We start from the raw sequence: 18,350 nt of genomic DNA, 5'->3' as shown, positions 1-18,350 counted from the left end.
GGGTCAGGGCCCCTTCCTTTTTTGGGCACTGGCTCTACCGTTCTACCCGTAAATGAGGTGTGGGGAAGGTGAATGAGATACTTTTACACACCACGCAAATATAAGGGACACTTGGTAATATGTTCTGATCAATTGCTTGGAATATAATTAAAGCCAGCATTTAAATATCTTAGAATATGGCCACAAAAAATGTTCAGAGGGTCACCGCTCACAACGATCCAAACTGGAAGCAACCCCCAAATCCACCACGACTAGAATGGATGAGGAAAATGTGGTCCTCCTCCGAAGGAACACTAGCTAGCAATGAGAGCGAACAGACCACAGCTGCCACGGTGGCATGAATGGATCCCACGGACAATGCTAAGCAAGAGAAGCCAGATACAAAAGACTATTGCCCATATGATTCCACTTGGACAAGGTTAAAAAGTGACAAAATTAGACTATAGTATTTAGAAATGCATATGTCGATGGTAATGCTGTAAAGAAAATAAAAGAAGTGATCCTCATCTAGTCAGGACAGCAGCTGCCTCGGGGTAGGGGAGGAGAGAGCAATAAGGATCAGAAAGGGACAAGATGCTAGCCTGTTCTATTTTTTTTTTTTCCTGAGACACAGTCTCGCTCTGTCACCCAGGCTGGAGTGCAATGGCATGATCTCGGCTCACTGCAATCTCTGCCTCCCAGGTTCATGTGATTCTCCTGCCTCAGCCTCCCGAGTAGCTGGGACTACAGGCACCCGCCACCACGCCCGATTACTTTTTGTATTTTTGGTAGAGACGGGGTTTCACCGTGTTGGCCAGGGTGGTCTCAAATTCCTGACCTCAAGTGATTCACCTGCCTCAGCCTCCCAAAGCGCTGGGATTATAGGCGTGAGCCACCGCGCCCGGCCGAGTGTCCCTAATTTTTGACTTGGTATCTACATATGTGCCAGCTTTATGATTATTTGTGAAACTGTACTTTTTTTTGCACTATTTATTTTTTGCATTATCATTTTCTGTATATACCATATGTTATATTTCACAATGAAAGATGTTTTTTGAAAGTCTTTTAGGCTCTTGGGCCGCGCATCCTCTCCAGAGGGCAAGGCGTCTGTAGGTGAGGGATTGGGGCGCCACGCGCAGCACAGGCTGGGCCTTGGGAATGACTCACAGCCCTGGCCCCGGGGCGCCCACCCTAGCCCTGTTGGGACTCACAGCGTGGTCAGCTGGCTCATGTTGGTGAAGGAGGAATTGCTTAACGAGCTGATCTTGTTGTTGCTCAGGTCCCTGGAAAAGGCAAAGGCATCATGGTTGAGAAAGAACTCACTCAGCCCTGGCTCACGTTCCTGGGCTTCTTCCCCTCCCTCACTCTGCCCAGGGCCATTCCCCAGCCAAGTTGGCCAGGGGTGGAGAGGAGCCCGGGTGGTGCACAGCCTTGGGTCACAGCGCTTGCTTAGCTACAGCCCTGCGCTGCTCCCTCAACTCCCTCGGGTACACACCAGGCAAATATAAGCGACACTTGGTATATGGAGGCTTGGCGCCTCCATTTCCTGACCCCTACCCCCACCCCTCTGCAAGCAGAGCCTGGCTCTGCCCCTTTTCACCATGGGAACACTCCCACCAGGGTGTCGGTGGTCTCCCGACCAGATCCAGCACTCTCTCCTTTCTCTCCTGCCAGCACCTTAGGCGGGCCGGTTCAGAAGCCCTCCCTGCGAGGCAGTCCTATGGGGGAGAGGGCAGCCCCGTTTGACAAAGACCCAGAGTCTCAGCGGGATCCGTGACTCTCGAAGGGTCACCAGCTGGTCAGAGGCAGAGCCAGATTCAAAGCCGGTCCACCGGCCCCAAGCCCAGGATGCTGCCGTGGCCTCTCCGCATCACCTGTGGCATCTGACACAACTAACCGCCCTTCTCCTCTTCTCAAAACGCCCGCCACCCGCTTTCCTCCACTCCCGACTATCTTCGGGGGCCTTTGGCTGTGCCTCCTCAGTCTCTGGTAGAAGCTTCCTTCGTACCCAGCCCAGAGGCATGGGGATCGCTAAGCCCCATCTATGCCCCTTTTAGTTCAATCTGGGTGCCCTTGCGGATGCCCCTGTGCTGGCAGCGCCCCCCTTCCGTGGCCCCAGCCTGTCCTCTCATGAACTCCTCCCCCTGATGCCCACAGACACTCAAACTCCGTCCACATCTTGTGCTCCCCACCACGCCCCGTCCCCCAGGCTCCAGCTCCGTAACGCCGCCTGCCCACACGTCCGCCCTCTCGTCCCACCCATCTGATCCGCCCCTGGCTGGTGGCCCTGGTCACCTCTCACGACGTGCCCTCCTCCTGAGCCAGCGTCCTCTCTCTCGGGCTCCTGCCTGGATTCTGATCTCATCTCTCACCCACTGCTTTGCCCTTTTGATCCACCTGCCATGAGGGTGGCACCACAGCAATCTCTCTATGACGCAAAGCTGACGAAGCCACTTCCCCACTTACTGAAACCCCACAGTGGTACCCACGTGCCTAGCATGTGGACTCCAGGCCCTCTAGCTGGCCACCTGGCGCTCCTGGGTCTGGTCCCTGCCCCCGCCCCTCTGCTTCCCGCCCCAAAGGCTTCCCAGGCTTAGGATTCCCTAAGTTTCTTGAAGTTCTCTGAGCAGACTACACTCTGCCGCCAGACAGCTTATTCCCTCTGCCCACCAGTGAACTCGAACTCGTGTTCCAAGATGCCCTCCCCACCAGCCCCCTCCCTGAGTTGATCACATCCTCCTTGAGCCACAGCCCTAATCGGCATTGACCTCTGTTGGAACCCTTATGTGCTCCCTCCCCTCCCCCGCGTCCTCCCTAAACCATGACCGCCTGGAGAGGGGGCCATGACTTCGGGGCCTTCACATCTGCCCACTTCATGCACTCAGGAAACATTTAGAAAATGCAACGATGTGCCCTGCCTTCATCTTCTCCTCCTGAACGTTCCTGTAATCTAATTCCAAATCATTCCACTGTCTGGAGATATATGTAAGTGCTCTACTGAATGTTCAACACACTTTGTGGTCGTTCCCTGTGATGAGGAGGTGGTGGCACAGCCCCCAAGAGGCAGTTTCACCGGCTCAAAGCACTCTGACACCAGCCACTGAATCACACTACTCCATCCCCTCTCCACCCCTCCCATTGGAATGTTCAACACACATTGGCCAGGTCATTAAGCAAAAACAGATAAATTGGAGTTTCAAAATCCTGTAAGCCAGAGCCGCCCAAAGTAGCCAGTCCTTGAACTAAATTTCACCAACCCACAATAAGAAACTTGGGCCTTGGCCGGGTGCAGTGGCTCACGCCTGTAATCTCAGCACTTTGGGAGGCCGAGGCAGGTGGATCACGAGGTCAGGAGATTGAGACCATCCTGGCTAACATGGTGAAACCCCATTTCTACTAAAAATACAAAAAATTAGCCTGGTGTGGTGGCGGGCACCTGTAGTCCCAGCTATTCAGGAGGTTGAGGCAGGAGAATGGCGTGAACCCGGGAGGCGGAGCTTGCAGTGAGCAGAGATCGTGCCACTGCACTCCATCCTGGACGACAGAGCGAGACTCCGTCTCAAAAAAAAAAAAAAAAAGGAAAGAGAAAAGAAACTTGAGCCACGATCCGGTCACCACACATAGCTTACTTTAGCGAACATTGTTTCAATAGCAAGACTTTCTCAATGAAGGAATCAATACATTGATTTAGATTCTGGTGTAAGCACCTTATCTAATTACAAACCCATTACAAACAGTTCTGGGACTGATGGGCCTGTAGATTGCACTTGGAGTGGCACTGCTCCAAACTACACTAAGATGGAATGTTCTCTGGACTTCTTTTTGGTAGAATGGCCAAGGAGCAGATAAGGACAATTGAAGTGAGGAGTTAAGTGGGTTAGAAAACTAAAAGGGGCTGAACTTATTATCCTGAGGCTTATTTTGTATATTTCCATGGAGTAGAAAGGGTCAAAGGTGGAAATAACAGAAAAGCAGAGGTGTAGCCTAAAGAAAAACTTAGTTACAGGTATGTATTTGTAGCTGCCATAGTTCATACTTGGTTTGAGAGCTTAGCTGGACCGAGAAGCCTTCCATCACCCTCCGCTTCTCCTGGATCCTAACCTTGCAAGAATAACCCCTCCTTTTGTGTGTGTGTGTGTGTGTGTGTGTGTGTGTGACGGAGTTGCGCTCTTGTTGCCCAGGCTGAGTGCAATGGCGCAATGTCGGCTCACTGCAACCTCCACCTTCCGGGTTCAAGCTGTTCTCCTGCCTCAGCCTCCCAAGTAGCTGGGATTACAGGCATGTGCCACCGTGCCTGGCCAATTTTGTATTTTTAGTAAAGATTGGGTTTCTCCATGTTGGTCAGGCTGGTCTTGAACTCCAACGTGAGTTCGAGAGGTTATCCGCCTGCCTCGGCCTCCCAAAGTGCTGGGATTACAGGCGTGAGCCACAGCACCCGGCCAGGATAACCCCTCTTAACAGTCACCACCAGCCTCAAGAGAGCTTTGGGAGATGGCCTGGGCAGGAGGAGGAGGCAGGTCCAACCCAACAGGGCCTGGAACTATGTAATTGCCAATGATGGCCACTAGGTGGCAAAACAGCTCTAGGCACAGCTGTTTCCAGAGTGGAGCGGGGAAAGGAAAAAAGCAGAATCTGCCCAGAAGTGAGGTCTGTAGGAAATTCCAGGAAAGCCAGAGTCCTGATGGTTAGATGCCAAAGGCCCTCCTGTCCTCAAGCGGCCTGGATACTTACACGAGCTGCAGGTACTTGAAGGTAGACAGCTGTCCTGGAACCAGCGTGAACTGGTTCCCGTCCAAATAGCTGCAGAGAGAACGCAGCGGTGTTAGTGCCCATCTCCACCTCTGGTGATGCCCCACGCTGGGGACAGCCTTCCCTGCAGCCAGGGACTTCTCTCTCATTTCCTCTCCTCCACATAGGCCACACGATGTGCCCAGAATTGCTTATAGGAGAGGAAAATATGTACATCGTTGAAGCCATTTGGGAAGGTGCCACCCAAAGGACTTGGTAAAAAGCCAAGAGTCACATGGCCTCTCTTGGTTCCCTTCTCACTTCCCTTCTCACCCTCCCAGCTTCCTCCTTGTCCATGGACACTCCCTGAGCCCCTACCTTCCCCTCCCTGCTCTGCTCTTTTCCTGGCCAAATATTTCTGAAATGCATATTACTGGGCCCTGCCAGCTCCCAGGGCCCCCTCTCCACCTGCTGGCATGGGCTATGAAGCTGATTCACAGCCAGACTGCCCAATCAGTTTCCCTCATTCCATCAGCACCCCTCTGCCTTCCTGCCTTCCAGGCTCTGTGCCCTGATGTCACTTCTCCACCTCGCTCTGCAGCCAGTGCCACCGTGGCTCTCTCACGGCTTCCTTTCATTGCACTGTCATGCCACCCACCGACTGTACACCACCACCCATGCCCGGGCTCCTGTTGCAGTCTCTTCTGTCTGTTCTCTGCACCTTGGACCTCACTTCTGGCCTCCACTCTACTCACTGCTATCCAAGTCACTGTCCTTAAAACCAAGCCCACCAAAATCCTCCTAAGCCCTAAGATTCCCAAGGTTCCCATTTCTACAGGATAGAGCTTGGGATTCAAGATGCTCTGAACCTCCCCCTCTTCCCTTCATCCTTGACCATTCATGCCTCCAGCCTGAAGGTTGCTAAGGAGTGGCCCAATGCCAGGTGCTGAGCCAAGCTGGACTCCAGCACAGGAACCCCCCGTACCCCCAATAACTACAGCCTGCAGGACAGCTCTCCCCCACTTCCCAAAAGCCCCAGAGAGGAGCAAAAGCAGGGCTGTGCTCATCCTTACCCCTCGCTCTGCATCATACAAACTGACTTCCCACCCATCTCATTTAATCCTCGAAGCAGCCCTTGTCCATATACCCACTTCCCACCCATCTCATTTAATCCTCGAAGCAGCGCTTGTCCATATACCCAAGTAGTCCCATTTCACAGATGACAAAATTGAGGTTTAGAGAAGTTAAAAGATTTTCGCAAGCTCTGAACTTCATCATCTTCAGGCAAAGAAAGTAGGCTACCCCACCCATCCCATTATTCTCAGGGCTGCTGGGAGGCTCCAAGGAGAAAACAAGGACTCATGAGGTCTGTAGGACACTAACTCTGCAGTAGAAAACAGGGTGAAGATGGGGCAGGCCGGGCCCAGGAAAAGGCCCATAGTGGTTGATGTGCTTGTGAAGAAAAGGCCAGCCTTGCTGGTAATTCAAGAAACAACAAATGAAAGCTTCATCACTGGTGGCGGGAGTGGGGGGGAAAAGCTCAGCTTTGGAGGCCTGGAGGGATCGACCCCAGGGCACAGGAAGAGGTCAGAGGTCAGGACCTGGCCAGAGCCTTTCATCGGGAGGTGTCTGCTGAAGAGGTCCCAGATCTCCATCCCTGTTTGTCAAATGCACCTATGTCCAATCCTCCACGTGCGCTCAGATACCAAATACCACTCAGCCAGGATTTCAGCACCACCATACTCAGTGCTGACCCAGGGAAGCAAGAAGGCCACCTTCTCACATTGTCAATGGGAGTGCAAAGGAAACAGATTTTCTTGGAAGACCATCAGGCAAAAGGCAGCAAGAGTCCTAAAAACGCACCACTCTTTGGCGATTTCAGTGAAGGGGTGTTAGCACTGGTTCTATTTATGACAGTAAAAAAAATTGGAAACAACTTAAATATGCAACAAAAGGGGGTTTGTTATCTGGATCATAGCAGATTCCTGTGAAGAACATTACACTGCTGGTACGAAAATCACATTTGTAAGTCTTCATGACACAGGAGCGTGAGACAATGATAGGTGGGAAAGCAATGTTTTCCTTATTTTAAAGGCAGAGCTTAAAGGGAGGAAGCATTCGCTGCCATGTGGTACCAGGTGACCGCACGGGGGAATCAAAGAGAAGCTCAAAGCCTTCCTGGAGGCAGTGTTTTCTGCAAAGCCCAAACTCCAGCTCCTAGTCAGCTAATGCCTGCCCTTGGTCACCTCCTCCTCCCACTGCCAGGCCCCAGCCCCTCAGGAAATGTCCCCACTGTCCCCGTCCGGTGGACCCCCCTGAAGGGGACAAGGCCTTGAGCTACTCACAGTTCTGTGACATTCTTGGGAATGCCCTTGGGCAGGGCCCGCAGGTGCTTGTTGCTGCATCGGACCACGGTGTCCAGGCAGGCACACTCCTGTGGGCACTGCGGGCGGGGCAGGCAGCCCCCCTCCTCCTGGCCTAGGGAAGAAGGCACAAAGTCCCTGTCAGGAAAGGGGACGAGCCGCTGTAGGGCCTCCTATAGTCAGGGCCATGCTCTGGGGTCTCTCAGAACAGAAGATCCCTCTGACACTACCTTTGCCATCAGCCAGTCTCTGCATCACACCTGCCCCCAGGCCACCACCACCACTAGGACTGAGGCCCCCAGAGCAGTTTTGAGGTTAAAATAGGTCTTGAGTTGATCTCTTTCTCCTCAAACTCAAAGTGGACCTGGTCAAAGTAGGGCAGGAGGATGGCTCGCACACCATCCCATCACTGGAGTGCCTGCTACTCCGGGCACCGGATCAACATTGTCTCAACAGTGCAGTCAGGGGTGCAGCCTTGCCCCTAGAATGCAGGCACGAGGAGGACGGAGACCTAGGCCTCTTTTCTCCTCTTTTTTCATTGATAGAGCCCAGTGCCTAGTGCAGTGCCTGGCACGCAGCAGCCCTCAAAACACATGAGTTGAGTGAATGAATGAACAAGTGGATGAATTTCCATTTTACTGAGCTCTGGAGACGTTCGGCAACTTGCTTGACTCATAAAGTTGGTCCAAGGCAATGCAGAGTCTGAGCCCAGGTCTGGCTGAAGCAAAATCTGAGCCCTCAATACCACACCATCCCTTCATTGATTCATTCATCTATTCAATAAATCTGTGCCCTCCTTTCTGCTGATTGGGTGTCCGAGAGATGATAATATCACCACGGTCAGAGTTCTTGAGGACACTGGGATGCTGGTAGCACATGCTCCCCGGTGACAGTGACCATCAGTTATGCAGGCCCCACATGATAAGGGTGAAGTCACTGAGTCCTCAGAACAGCTCTCTAGTGAATGTGTTACTATCAGCCCATTGGAGCAATGAGGAAACTAAGGACAGAGTGGTTCAGAAACTTGCCCCAGCCTGGAGCAAGCAGCCTGCCTCCAGAACCTGCTCCATTGGCCACCAGGTTCTCAGCAGCAACATCTTAGAAATATTCACATCCTTTCACCTCTAGGAAGCTGTTCTAGTGGGGAGTGGAATATATATGTAGGGAGCATCTAGAAGGGTGCTCCTGGCAGCACGATGCATTGGAGTGGGACTGGGGAGGTTGTCTGAATGCCCAGCAGCAGGGGCTGCTTACATCAATTGTGACGCCTTCCAGATAACGGTTTTCACAGGTGGCCCTGCAAGATCCTTTGTGTGCCACACTCGTGCACGTGAGCACACAGCAAAGATCTGGAAAGCCACATAGCAAATGTTGACAGGAGTTATCCAGAGATGGGGCATGGGGGTTGGGGGGGTAGTGGGCACATCAGTAATTTTTTTTTTTTTTTTTTTTTTGAGACAGATTCTTATTCTGTTGCCCAGGCTGGAATGCAACGGCACAATATCAGCTCACTGCAGCCTCCACCTCCCGAATTCTAAAGATTCACCTGCCTCAGCCTCCCAAGTAGCTGGGACTACAGGCATGCGCCACCATGCCTGGCTAATTTTTGTAGTTTTAGTAGAGAGAGGGTTTCACCATGTTGGCCAAGCTGGTCTTGAACTCCTGACCTCAGGGATCTGCCCACCTCAGCCTCCCAAAGTGCTGGAATTACAGGCATGAGCCTCCGAACCTGGCCTGTCAGTAACTTTTTTTAATCCTCCTTCTGGTTGTCCTTGGTTGTTGTTGTTTTTAAGGAATGAGGATGCATTTCTTTTGTAATAAGAATGATAAAAGGAAACTGTATCTTGGAAAAAATAATGCTTCCAAAGGATAGTTAATGGCATGAGAAAATGCCCCAAATACATAGTTAGGTTTTAAACAAATCAGAATTTTGTAAAAAGACTTGCAAGCTATTATTGTATGAATTAATAAAAGATATATGTAAATAGTACAGAGTCTTTTTTTAATTTTAGAAGTCAGAAGCAAAAGTATTCTTAGAAAATTCATTACTTTTGTTTAGAAAAATACCCTGATGGTGTTTCTTGGGGTGAAAGTCAAAGCTCCCCACTGCCACGTGGCCTGGCCCGGCCAGCTGAGGGTGGAGCTGCCACCGGAGTAGGCTACTGGGGGCGGGGGGTAGAGGGCAAGAAAGGGAGAGACCAGGGAGAAGGGAGGCAACTTAGCACCCAGAAGCGGAGAAGGGAGCTGGAAGCTGAGGTCAGCCAGGGAGAAATTCCCTGCGGCAGGGTGCTGAGAGATGCTAAGGACAGGATGGCTGCACTGAGAAAAATCTGCTTCCTACAGTGACGACCTGTGCTTGGTGCTGTGGGGATAAAATGAGGGATGGGGCTACCCTGAGAAGTCCCAGGAAACAGGGCATTGGAGCAGAGTGACTAGGGTTTCCTACATACAGGGGAGGGGGATTTAAAAGGGTTCCATTGCATATTAAGATAAGGTGACCCCATGAGTCTAGAGCACTTAGGGACAGTCAAAAGGCAGGTCTGAGTTCACCAAAATTACAGAAAGAAACTACACTAAAACAGGAACTGTTTTCTCTGAGCGATAGGATAAGAGGTAAAGTTTATTTCCTTCTTTTATCCGTATTTTCCCATTTTTTAAGGATAGGAACTTTATTACTCTTATAACCACACAAAGACACCACCAGGCAGGGGCGTCTCCTCGCCTCTCCTGAAAACAGGGCCTCCCCTCCCCACCAAACCTCTCCCCTCAAGGGCATGCCAAGGGGTGCTGCCTGTCCACCCCCATCTTCCTAACCTGCCCCACCCCACTGGCTGGACCCAGGGCTCCCTCTCCCTCGCCACCAGGGGCCACGAATTACCTTCCTCACACCTAAAGTCAGGGAAGGCCACGTCCTGCAGGGGAATCTGCCGCAAGAAGTCAGGGTTCTGGCATCGCGGGTTCCCCGTCACGATCTTGCGCTTCCGTAGCCAGCCCCCCAGCCAGGCCAGCTGGCAGTTGCAGTTGAAAGGGTTGGCCAGGAGGTTCCTGGAAGAGGCAGGCCAGGCGGCCATGGAGACACTCGGCCCCTCTCAGTGGTCCCAGCAAACCCCTCTTGTCCACCATGGCCGCACGGCACTGTCTCCCAGACCACCACCCGTCACCAAGAGGACTGGCTCTCAGGACCAGAGGGAGACCTCGAAATGTGGAACCCACATTTCAGCAAACCACGAAGACCCAGCACCCCCGGGATGAGCGCTTTCAAAGGGGCTGCCCGAGAGGACCACGCCCTTGGGACAGTTGCTTCCAGAGCCCCCGCCCGCCTGTCCTGAAGGCAGGACTCACAGCGTGGAGAGGGACTGGAGGGTGTCGAAGGCCCCTGGGGACACGGTGGTGATCTGGTTGTCGTAGAGCGACAGGAGCCGGACGTTGCGCAGGCCCGTGAAGCTGTCGTTGTGGATGCAGCTGATGCGGTTGTTCCGCAGCATCCTGGGGAGGAGCGGGGGAGGGGAAGGGGGCCCTTGCAGGCCTGCCAGCCATCCACCTGGGCCACGCAGCTTCAGCCACCGTGGCTCGTTCACAGCTCTCCTCCACAGACCCCGAGCCGCAGAGCCAGGAACCCACGCCAGTCAGGCCCCGGTCAGGTGAGGCGAGTTCTACACACCTGTGCCCACTCCAGACACCCTCCCTGCCTCTGAGAAGCCTCGAGGCTCTGTCTCCCTCTCTCGCTGCCATTGTCCCGGCCCCCATGCTGGCCTCGCCTCCATGCCCTGGGTGACCAGAGTTCCTGCCCGTCTTTAGGCCACGCTCCATATCAGTGCCCAGGAGACTTCCTAAAACCTAATCCATCATATCTCTCTCCAGCTTCAAGTCCACTAACGGCCTCCAAACTGCCCACAGAGTCATGCTCAAACTCCTTACTCGATCTGAGACCGTGTCCACCCAGACCCGGACCATCTCAGCCCCTTACTCTGATCTGAGACCATGTCCACCCAGACCTGGACCATCTCAGCCCCTTACTCTGATCTGAGACCATGTCCATCCAGACCCAGACCATCTTAGCCCTGGCACCTGCCTGCCTCCCCAGAGATGGTCCAGCCCTCAGCCTGCTACACCGCTGTGACAGTTCTCTAGAATACTCTTTTTCCTCATCTACATCTGGGGAAACTGCTGCTCATCTTCAAACACCCAGCCCAAGCCTGATGCAGTGGCTCATGCCTGTAAAACCAGCACTTTGGGAGGCCAAGGATTACTTGAAACCAGGAGTTTGAGATCAGCCTGGGCAATATAGTGAGACCTTCTCTCTACAAAAAAAATGTAAAACTTAGCCAGGCATGGTGGTGTGCACTTGTAGTCCCAGCTGCTTGGGAGGTTGAGGCGGGAGGATCTCTTGAGCCCAGGAGTTCAAGGTTACAGTAAGCTATGATGGCACTACTGCACCCCAGCTGCCTGGGAAACAGAGCGAGACCCTGTCTCCCTAAACAACAACAACAATAACAACAAAAACCCAGCTCAATTTCACTCCCCAACCAAAAGTAAAAACAAAAACCAAGCCAACACAGAATAGCCAACTCACAAAAGAAATTAAAATGGTTTACCAACATTCACAAAAATGTTCAATGTTACTACTAATCAAAGACATTTAAGCAATATTGATTTTTTGCCTGCCAAATTGAAAAAGAATGAAAAATATTATAATAATAATAATGACATTCAGGATCTGTGACAGTCTGAGTCACTGGGCACTTCCACACACTGGCAGGAGATGCCTTTGTACCCCCCTGGAAGTGCATTTGGTGAGATGTATCAAAATCCCTAAAACACTTCATGTTTTCACCGGACTACTCCATCTTTAGGAATTCCTAACAAGAGTATCATCATGCATTATCCATGAACTTCACAATAAAGATATTGTCACAGAATGAATGTGTTCCCCCCCAATCCCTATGTTGAAGTCCTAATCCCCAATGTGATGGGATTAGGATGGGGGGTCTTTGGGAGGTGATGAGGTCATAAGGGTGGAGCCCTCATGAATGGAGTCAGTGCCCTTATCAAGGAGATCCCAGAGAGCTCTCTTGCCCTCTTTCTACCATGTGAGGACACAATGAGAAGTCAGAAGTCTGCAACGCAGAAGAGGGCCCTCACCAGAACCCGTCCATGCTGGCACCCTGGTCTCAGACTTCCAGCCTCTAGAACTTCTGTTGTCTATAAAACTCCCATCTGTGGCGCTTTGTTATAGCAGCCTGAACTCACTAAGGCAGGTATCAATACAACATGGCTTATAAAAAACAAAATAGAAACAGCCTACTTTGCCAATAATTATATAATACCTAGTCGTTCAAATTGATGCGGAATACTTTTTTTGTATTAAGAATTAAATGTAGAATGGAAAAAAATTTTAATATGTAATAGTACTCATATTAAGTTTAACGAAAAAGCAGGTTACTAAATAAAATGTACTATTCCATTAGAATATTTCTGTATGCATGCATGTATGCATGTATGTATGTGTGTGCACATGTATGCATATGCAGGTTTAGAGATACGTAAAAGACTGGAAAGACAGTTGTTTATACCAACAATTAACAGTGGCCATTTCTGGATAGTGATGGAGTATGGGCCCTTCTCTTCTCCTCTGTCCTATTTTCCTTGGAAAGAATGCAGCTGACTGGACAGCCCCCATGCCCACATTTAAGGAATACTAGGTAAGCTTAAAGAAAAATGAGGCAGCCTGTAGGAACAGCCTGGAAAGATGGCAAAGCTATATTCACAGGTGAAAACAGCAAGCTGCAAAACATAGTGCATAATAAAATTTGCTTTTTGTAAAATAAAGGAACAAAAATCCACAGGGAGTCCCGTCACACATTCATCTACTTCTAAGATTTCCATGATACATGCTCAGAGACAAATATCCTGCTGCAGATTTGGGACTTACACCCGGGCAAGTGGCTTCCTAGAGCTGTGGTGTCCAATATGGTAGCCACTAGCCACATGTAGCTATTTAGATTTAAATGCATTAAAATAAAATGAAATTCAAAATTCCGTGCCTCAGTAGCACTAGCCATATTTGAACTGCTCCACAGCCACATGAGGTGGCTGGTCTGGACAGCGTAGACATGAAACATTTCCATCTCTGTGGGAGATCCGATGAAACATTTCCATCTCTGTGGGAGATCCGCCCTGTCTATGGGACACGCTGCACACCCACAGGATCATCTGAAGAGCCAGCTCTGCTGGGGCAGATGGAGGGGGGGGTCCTGCATCATGGAGGAGTAGGTGACCCCAGGATCCCACTGAGCTCCAGATTTTGGTCAGCTCAGGCTGGGCTGGGGGTTATGGGATCCCAGCATCTCAGGGGCAGTGCAACATTGCTGCTCCCCCATCTACACCCACTAAGTCACCCTGGCAAGGTCATCCAGCCCCTCCTGCCTGCGGTAGTGCCAGCCACTCCTGAACTCATGCTGTGCTCTTGTAGCCTGACCAGAGGGCAATGGGAAGGGACCTCTAGGAGGGCCCACATGTCTCCATCCCTTGATGCCAACCAGGCATCGGCCCCATGCCCCAGGGTACAAGAGAACAGGCCTCACCATAGAGTCACCAACACTTGATTACCTGTCCCAACATGGTCAGGATCCTCAGTTCTCCTCATCCGCCTGCAAGCTGGGCCCAGGGGAGGGGCCCCTCCAGCCTCTCTCTTCCTTTCCCTTGGCTTCACCTACCTCCTGCAGCTGGCCCACCCTGCTCCCCAGCCCTGCACACTCACAGGGTCCTCAAGCCATCCAGACCCCGGAACATGCCGCTCCGGATGGACTCCAGCTGGTTGGCAGTCAGGTGCAGCTCGCTCACAGAGGCTGCGCCCTCGAAGGCCCCATCTTCAATTTCTGACACTTTATTGTTGCTCAGGTTGCTGGGAGAAGAGGTGGGGGGGGAGGATTACACGTGGCCAGCACCCAGGAGCTCAGGCCCCTCCCTTCCTGCAGGCAACACCCCCATGCACACAGCCCTGGCCCCCACAGTGGGAGCTGCCCCCACCTTGGCATTTCCCTTCTCCATCCCCGGCCAGCAGCCCAACAGACGCCTTCTCGCCAATGGGTAACTCACATTTTCTTCAGATGTGTAAGTTTTTTAAATATCCCAGTGGCCTCCAGGATGGAAATCTCATTGTTATTCAATCGCCTGTAAGAGGCAAGAATGAACTTGCACGTTCACAAATGACAGACATTTCAAATCCCTTTCAAACTGAGAATATTTGGGACTCAAACAGAGAAGACTCCCGGAAGAATTTATCTGGCAAAGCAAACTGATCCTATTGAAAGGAAGGCTGGGCCTAGTACCAGGAGAGGATATGAATGGGGATATTTTTAACATTAAAAATGCCATGAAAAATTTACAGACGTAAATGACAGATGCTTGCAGGCATCTATGCACATAGACGTATGTGTACACAAATTCGTATTTTTAGATAGAGGAATAAAAATAACAAAGGGTTTTGGAATCATGCCCCCAGAAGAAGACAAGCGCATCGTTGAGAAAAGCCATCCCTGACTCAGGCTGGTGACCTGCCCTGAGTGCCAGAGACTGGCATCTGCTTTTGAGGGGTGAGGGGGGCTGTGAATGAAGCAGAGGGCAGCAGGGGTGAGGTTTCTTCCTGCCCAAGCCAGCAGCTGGCATGTCCTGAGCCAAAGGCTCCAGTGGTTCAGCCCCAGACAGGGCTGGACCAAGAAAATCCTGGAGTAGGCCAAGGAGGGTTAGTGGTAGCTAGAGACAGGGGAGGGCTGGTGGAGGCGGGGACCCTCACAGTTCGGCCGTGGACTGGGGGATGCGCTCAGGGATCTTGGTGAGCTTCAGGCTGGAGCACTCCACCACGCTGGCCTCACAGCGGCACTTGTGGGGACAGATCACGTCACTGTTGCACTCGCTGTTCAGCTGGTAATCCTCTGTGCCTGCCATGAGAGGGTGGGGGCAGGGGCTGAGGGGCCCAGGGCAGGCTCCCAGCAGTCTGTGTCAACCAAGGCCCCCAGCCTGCCCACCCACTGCCACCATTCCCACCAGGCTGGCCTTGGTCCCCCCCACTCTCTTACCTGGAATGAAGTACTGCTCTTTGGCTGGGGAGAGAAGCAGAAATACCACAATGCAGGAATCAGCCAGGACCTGTAGCAACAGCCCAGGCCCCAGCCCCACTGCTCAGCTGAAGGCACCCTAGACAGGGCTGAGGAGCCCATGTGCCCAGTCCCTGTGTGCAGAAGGGTGAGCTACAGAGCACGCATGTTCCTTGCCCAGGCTGACGCTGGGGGTGTCGCATCCAATTAAACCTCTTGCAAGGAGTGCCAAAACCATCGAGCTCCCACTTGCAATGGCACACGGTGGGGACTGCTAACTTTACAGGTGGGGATGGGGTACAGGTGGCGTCAGGTCCTTGACTAGGATCTAGGCTCAGAAACTGCCCCACACTGTCCCCAGCCAGATGCCATGTGGACTACAATTGCTAAGGCTGTTTCTGCATCCCAAAGCCTGGAGGAGGCTCCTAGCTCACCAAGGAGGGTTCCCAGGCCTCCTGAGTGTCTTAAAAGACTTGACAACAAAGGCATAAGAGAGAACTGGCTGAAAGTGGAGGAACCTGAGGCCTCCCTCTGGGACCTTCAGCAAGCCTTGCTTCTTCCCTAGGCCTCAATAAAACGAGGTGAGACTGAACTACCTTTCAGATCAAGTCTAGAATTTTGGGCCCACACCCTCCAGCCTAGATTCACAGTCATGAAAGACACCTTTGTGGAAGCCATCCAGGAAACATCAGGGGGTCCCTGAGCAGGCTGAAGACAGACAGACAAGCAGACAGGTAGGCAGGCAGGCTGGTAGGGAGGCAGGTAGGTGAACAGGTGGGCAGGCGGGCAGGTATGCAGGTGGACAGGTAGGCAGGTGGGCAGGCAGGCAGGTACCTGAGCACCGGAACTTCTTGCTCTTGATCTGCCCGATGCGTTTGTTGGAGAGGCGCCGGGGACTGGCACAGCGGGCCCCACTTGTCTCGATGGGATTGGTGCGCAGGAAGTCTGCCAGCCACTTGAGGTTACAGTCGCAAATGAAAGGGTTCTGGGCCAGGTGCCTGTCCAAAGCAGGCAGATCAGCTATGAGAAACAAGGGCTGCAAACCCACGCTGACCCCCACCTGGACAGGGCCTTGTTGTGTCTGGGGCCAAGGAGGCTGCCTGTGGCCTGGAGCCTAGGGTTGGCCACAGCAGGAAAGGGAGAGTGGGGTGAACGCCAGGGTGCAGCCCACCAGCTCTGGAGAGGTCCTGCCAGCGCACTACAGGGGAAAAGTCTCTGCCACCCGGAGCTTCCTGCTGTCCCTGTCCTACTCCCCATCAAGCCTCATTCTGCCCCCTCTCTTTCCACTCACCTTTCCCTCCCTCTGCTCTGCGACATTTCACGAGCATGAGCGGAGACAGGAAGGACCCAGAGACTGGCCAGAGCACCCCTGGCCTTTCACAGGCAAGGAAGCCAAGGCCCAGAGAAGGTAACAAAACCTAGGACTGCAGGTGCCCAGGCCACAGCCTCTGACCCTCCCCAGTGGCCATGGGCCCTGGTTTGTCCCCTTTCCTTCAGACTCAGGTAGCAGCCTGTCTCCTATAGAGAGTGCTGGGGCCAGGGTGGCAAGGCCTGCTGGAGTCCCTGGACTTTACAGGGAGTTACCATCCCCACCCCAGACCACAGGAGTGACCTCTCCTTGACCATTTTACAGCTGTCTCTCAACACAAAGAAAATTCAGAAACCATGAGTGAGCAGCCCTCTCCTGGGGAATCACTCAGATTCTCTTACAGGCTGCCTGTGTTGTCAACAGGATAAACCTGGGGATGGTAGCAGGGAGCAGATGGCCGTGATGTGTGCAACCCCATGCTGGCATGCCCACGGGCGGGCTCTGACAAACAGTGGGTTCAGACCAGCCACCGCTGAGCCACCACAGCACTGGGCATGCCCTGCTCATGGCTGTCCAAACCGAGGCAGCCTGGGAAGAGTGTTCCTACACCTGTCCTGGCTCTGGACAATCGCTTGAACCCGGGAGGCAGAGGTTGCGGTGAGCTGAGATTGCGCCACTGCGCTCCAGCCTGGGCAACAAGAGCGAAACTCCGTCTCAAATTAAAAAAAAAAAAAAAAGAAAAAGAAAAAGAAAATGAAGTAAGGGGAGACAGAGCAGCGGGCCAACTCAAAGGGACTTGCCCTGCCATGCCACTTTTCCTCCATCTAAGTGCCATCAGTTCAGGCCATCTGACTTACTGGTCTCAGCCCAGGCCCCTGCAAGGGGCTGCAGAACGCTCCAAGCAGAAGAGTAAACCCTTGCCCAGGGTCTGTGCCCAGCTCAGCTCAGACCTTGGCGGTGCTCTCTGCTGTCCATCACCTCCTGGGCTCTGCCCTCCGGCCCCCGGTTGGGAACTGGGTCCCTGTCACCTCTCCTTTGCAATGTCCTTCCCTATTTCCAGCCTGAGTTCTTGCTCCTCTCAGCTCCACTAGGTGGACCAGGCCCCTCCTACCTCTTCTGCATCAAGCTCAACATTTATTTCCCCTATTAAACTTTCAGTTTCCACAGACAGGATGTGTTTGCTGATATCCTGGAGGCAGAGTTTGTAGCTAATTTAAAACATACCAGGATTTAAGGACTGCTTACGACTCCTCCCCAGCTGCCCATCCACATCTGCCTGTGACTTAGTGCCCCAGCCCCTGCCTGAACCACTTGCTTCCCTTTATTACCATCTTGGCAGAAAATAGTGTAAAGTCAATCTAATTGTGTTGTTTAGGCATGTATTAAAATACTCAAGGTGTGTGGCGTAGAATATCCCCTTCCTAAAAACAGGCTGTGCCAGAAACAACCTATAAAACTCGAACCACCCACAGAGAGACAGGTGGCTTCTGTGTAAACTTTAGTATTTTATACAAATTAGAATTTTTAACAGTTTCAAAGGGCAGGAAGCTGGAAAGGGAAAACACTCAGGAGGAAGAAAAAAAATCCGTTTGGGAAAAAATAATCGTGTTAAAGGAACACCCAAAAATGTGCTACATATGTGGCCATGCAGCTGCCTCTGTGAACAGTTTTGGCAGCGGAAGGAAAGGAAGAGAGGACTAATTCTCAGTGTCTTTCTAGATATATGCATTAAGGAGTCACAGCTAAAAATCTTTGGAGGCAGAGGCTCAAAATCATTAGTCATTAGGGAAATGCAAATTAAAACCACAATGAGATACCACTTCACACCCACTAGGATGGCTAGAATCAACAAGCAAAAAAAAACCATCTCATAAA

The 18,350-nt window shown here is 52.2% G+C and overlaps 1 protein-coding gene across 2 annotated transcripts in view; it reads right to left on the bottom strand.

The window, feature by feature from the left end:
* SLIT1 (slit homolog 1 (Drosophila)) overlaps positions 1–18,350 on the bottom strand; it is a 198,246-nt gene that overhangs the window by 34,218 nt on the left and 145,678 nt on the right. For both annotated transcript variants that reach the window (XM_011951197.1, XM_011951198.1), the window contains exons 14-23: positions 16,001–16,164; positions 15,149–15,172; positions 14,866–15,010; positions 14,169–14,243; positions 13,831–13,974; positions 10,413–10,556; positions 9,949–10,115; positions 7,053–7,185; positions 4,711–4,779; positions 1,191–1,262 (exon numbers count right to left, since the gene is read on the bottom strand). In XM_011951197.1, the coding sequence (XP_011806587.1) occupies positions 1,191–1,262; positions 4,711–4,779; positions 7,053–7,185; positions 9,949–10,115; positions 10,413–10,556; positions 13,831–13,974; positions 14,169–14,243; positions 14,866–15,010; positions 15,149–15,172; positions 16,001–16,164 (1,137 nt within the window). The remainder of the gene's footprint in view (positions 1–1,190; positions 1,263–4,710; positions 4,780–7,052; positions 7,186–9,948; positions 10,116–10,412; positions 10,557–13,830; positions 13,975–14,168; positions 14,244–14,865; positions 15,011–15,148; positions 15,173–16,000; positions 16,165–18,350) is intronic.

Source organism: Colobus angolensis, unplaced genomic scaffold (assembly GCF_000951035.1).
Source record: "Colobus angolensis palliatus isolate OR3802 unplaced genomic scaffold, Cang.pa_1.0 Scaffold316, whole genome shotgun sequence".
Lineage (NCBI taxonomy): Eukaryota > Metazoa > Chordata > Mammalia > Primates > Cercopithecidae > Colobus > Colobus angolensis.
This window is presented reverse-complemented; position numbering and strand designations above follow the sequence as displayed.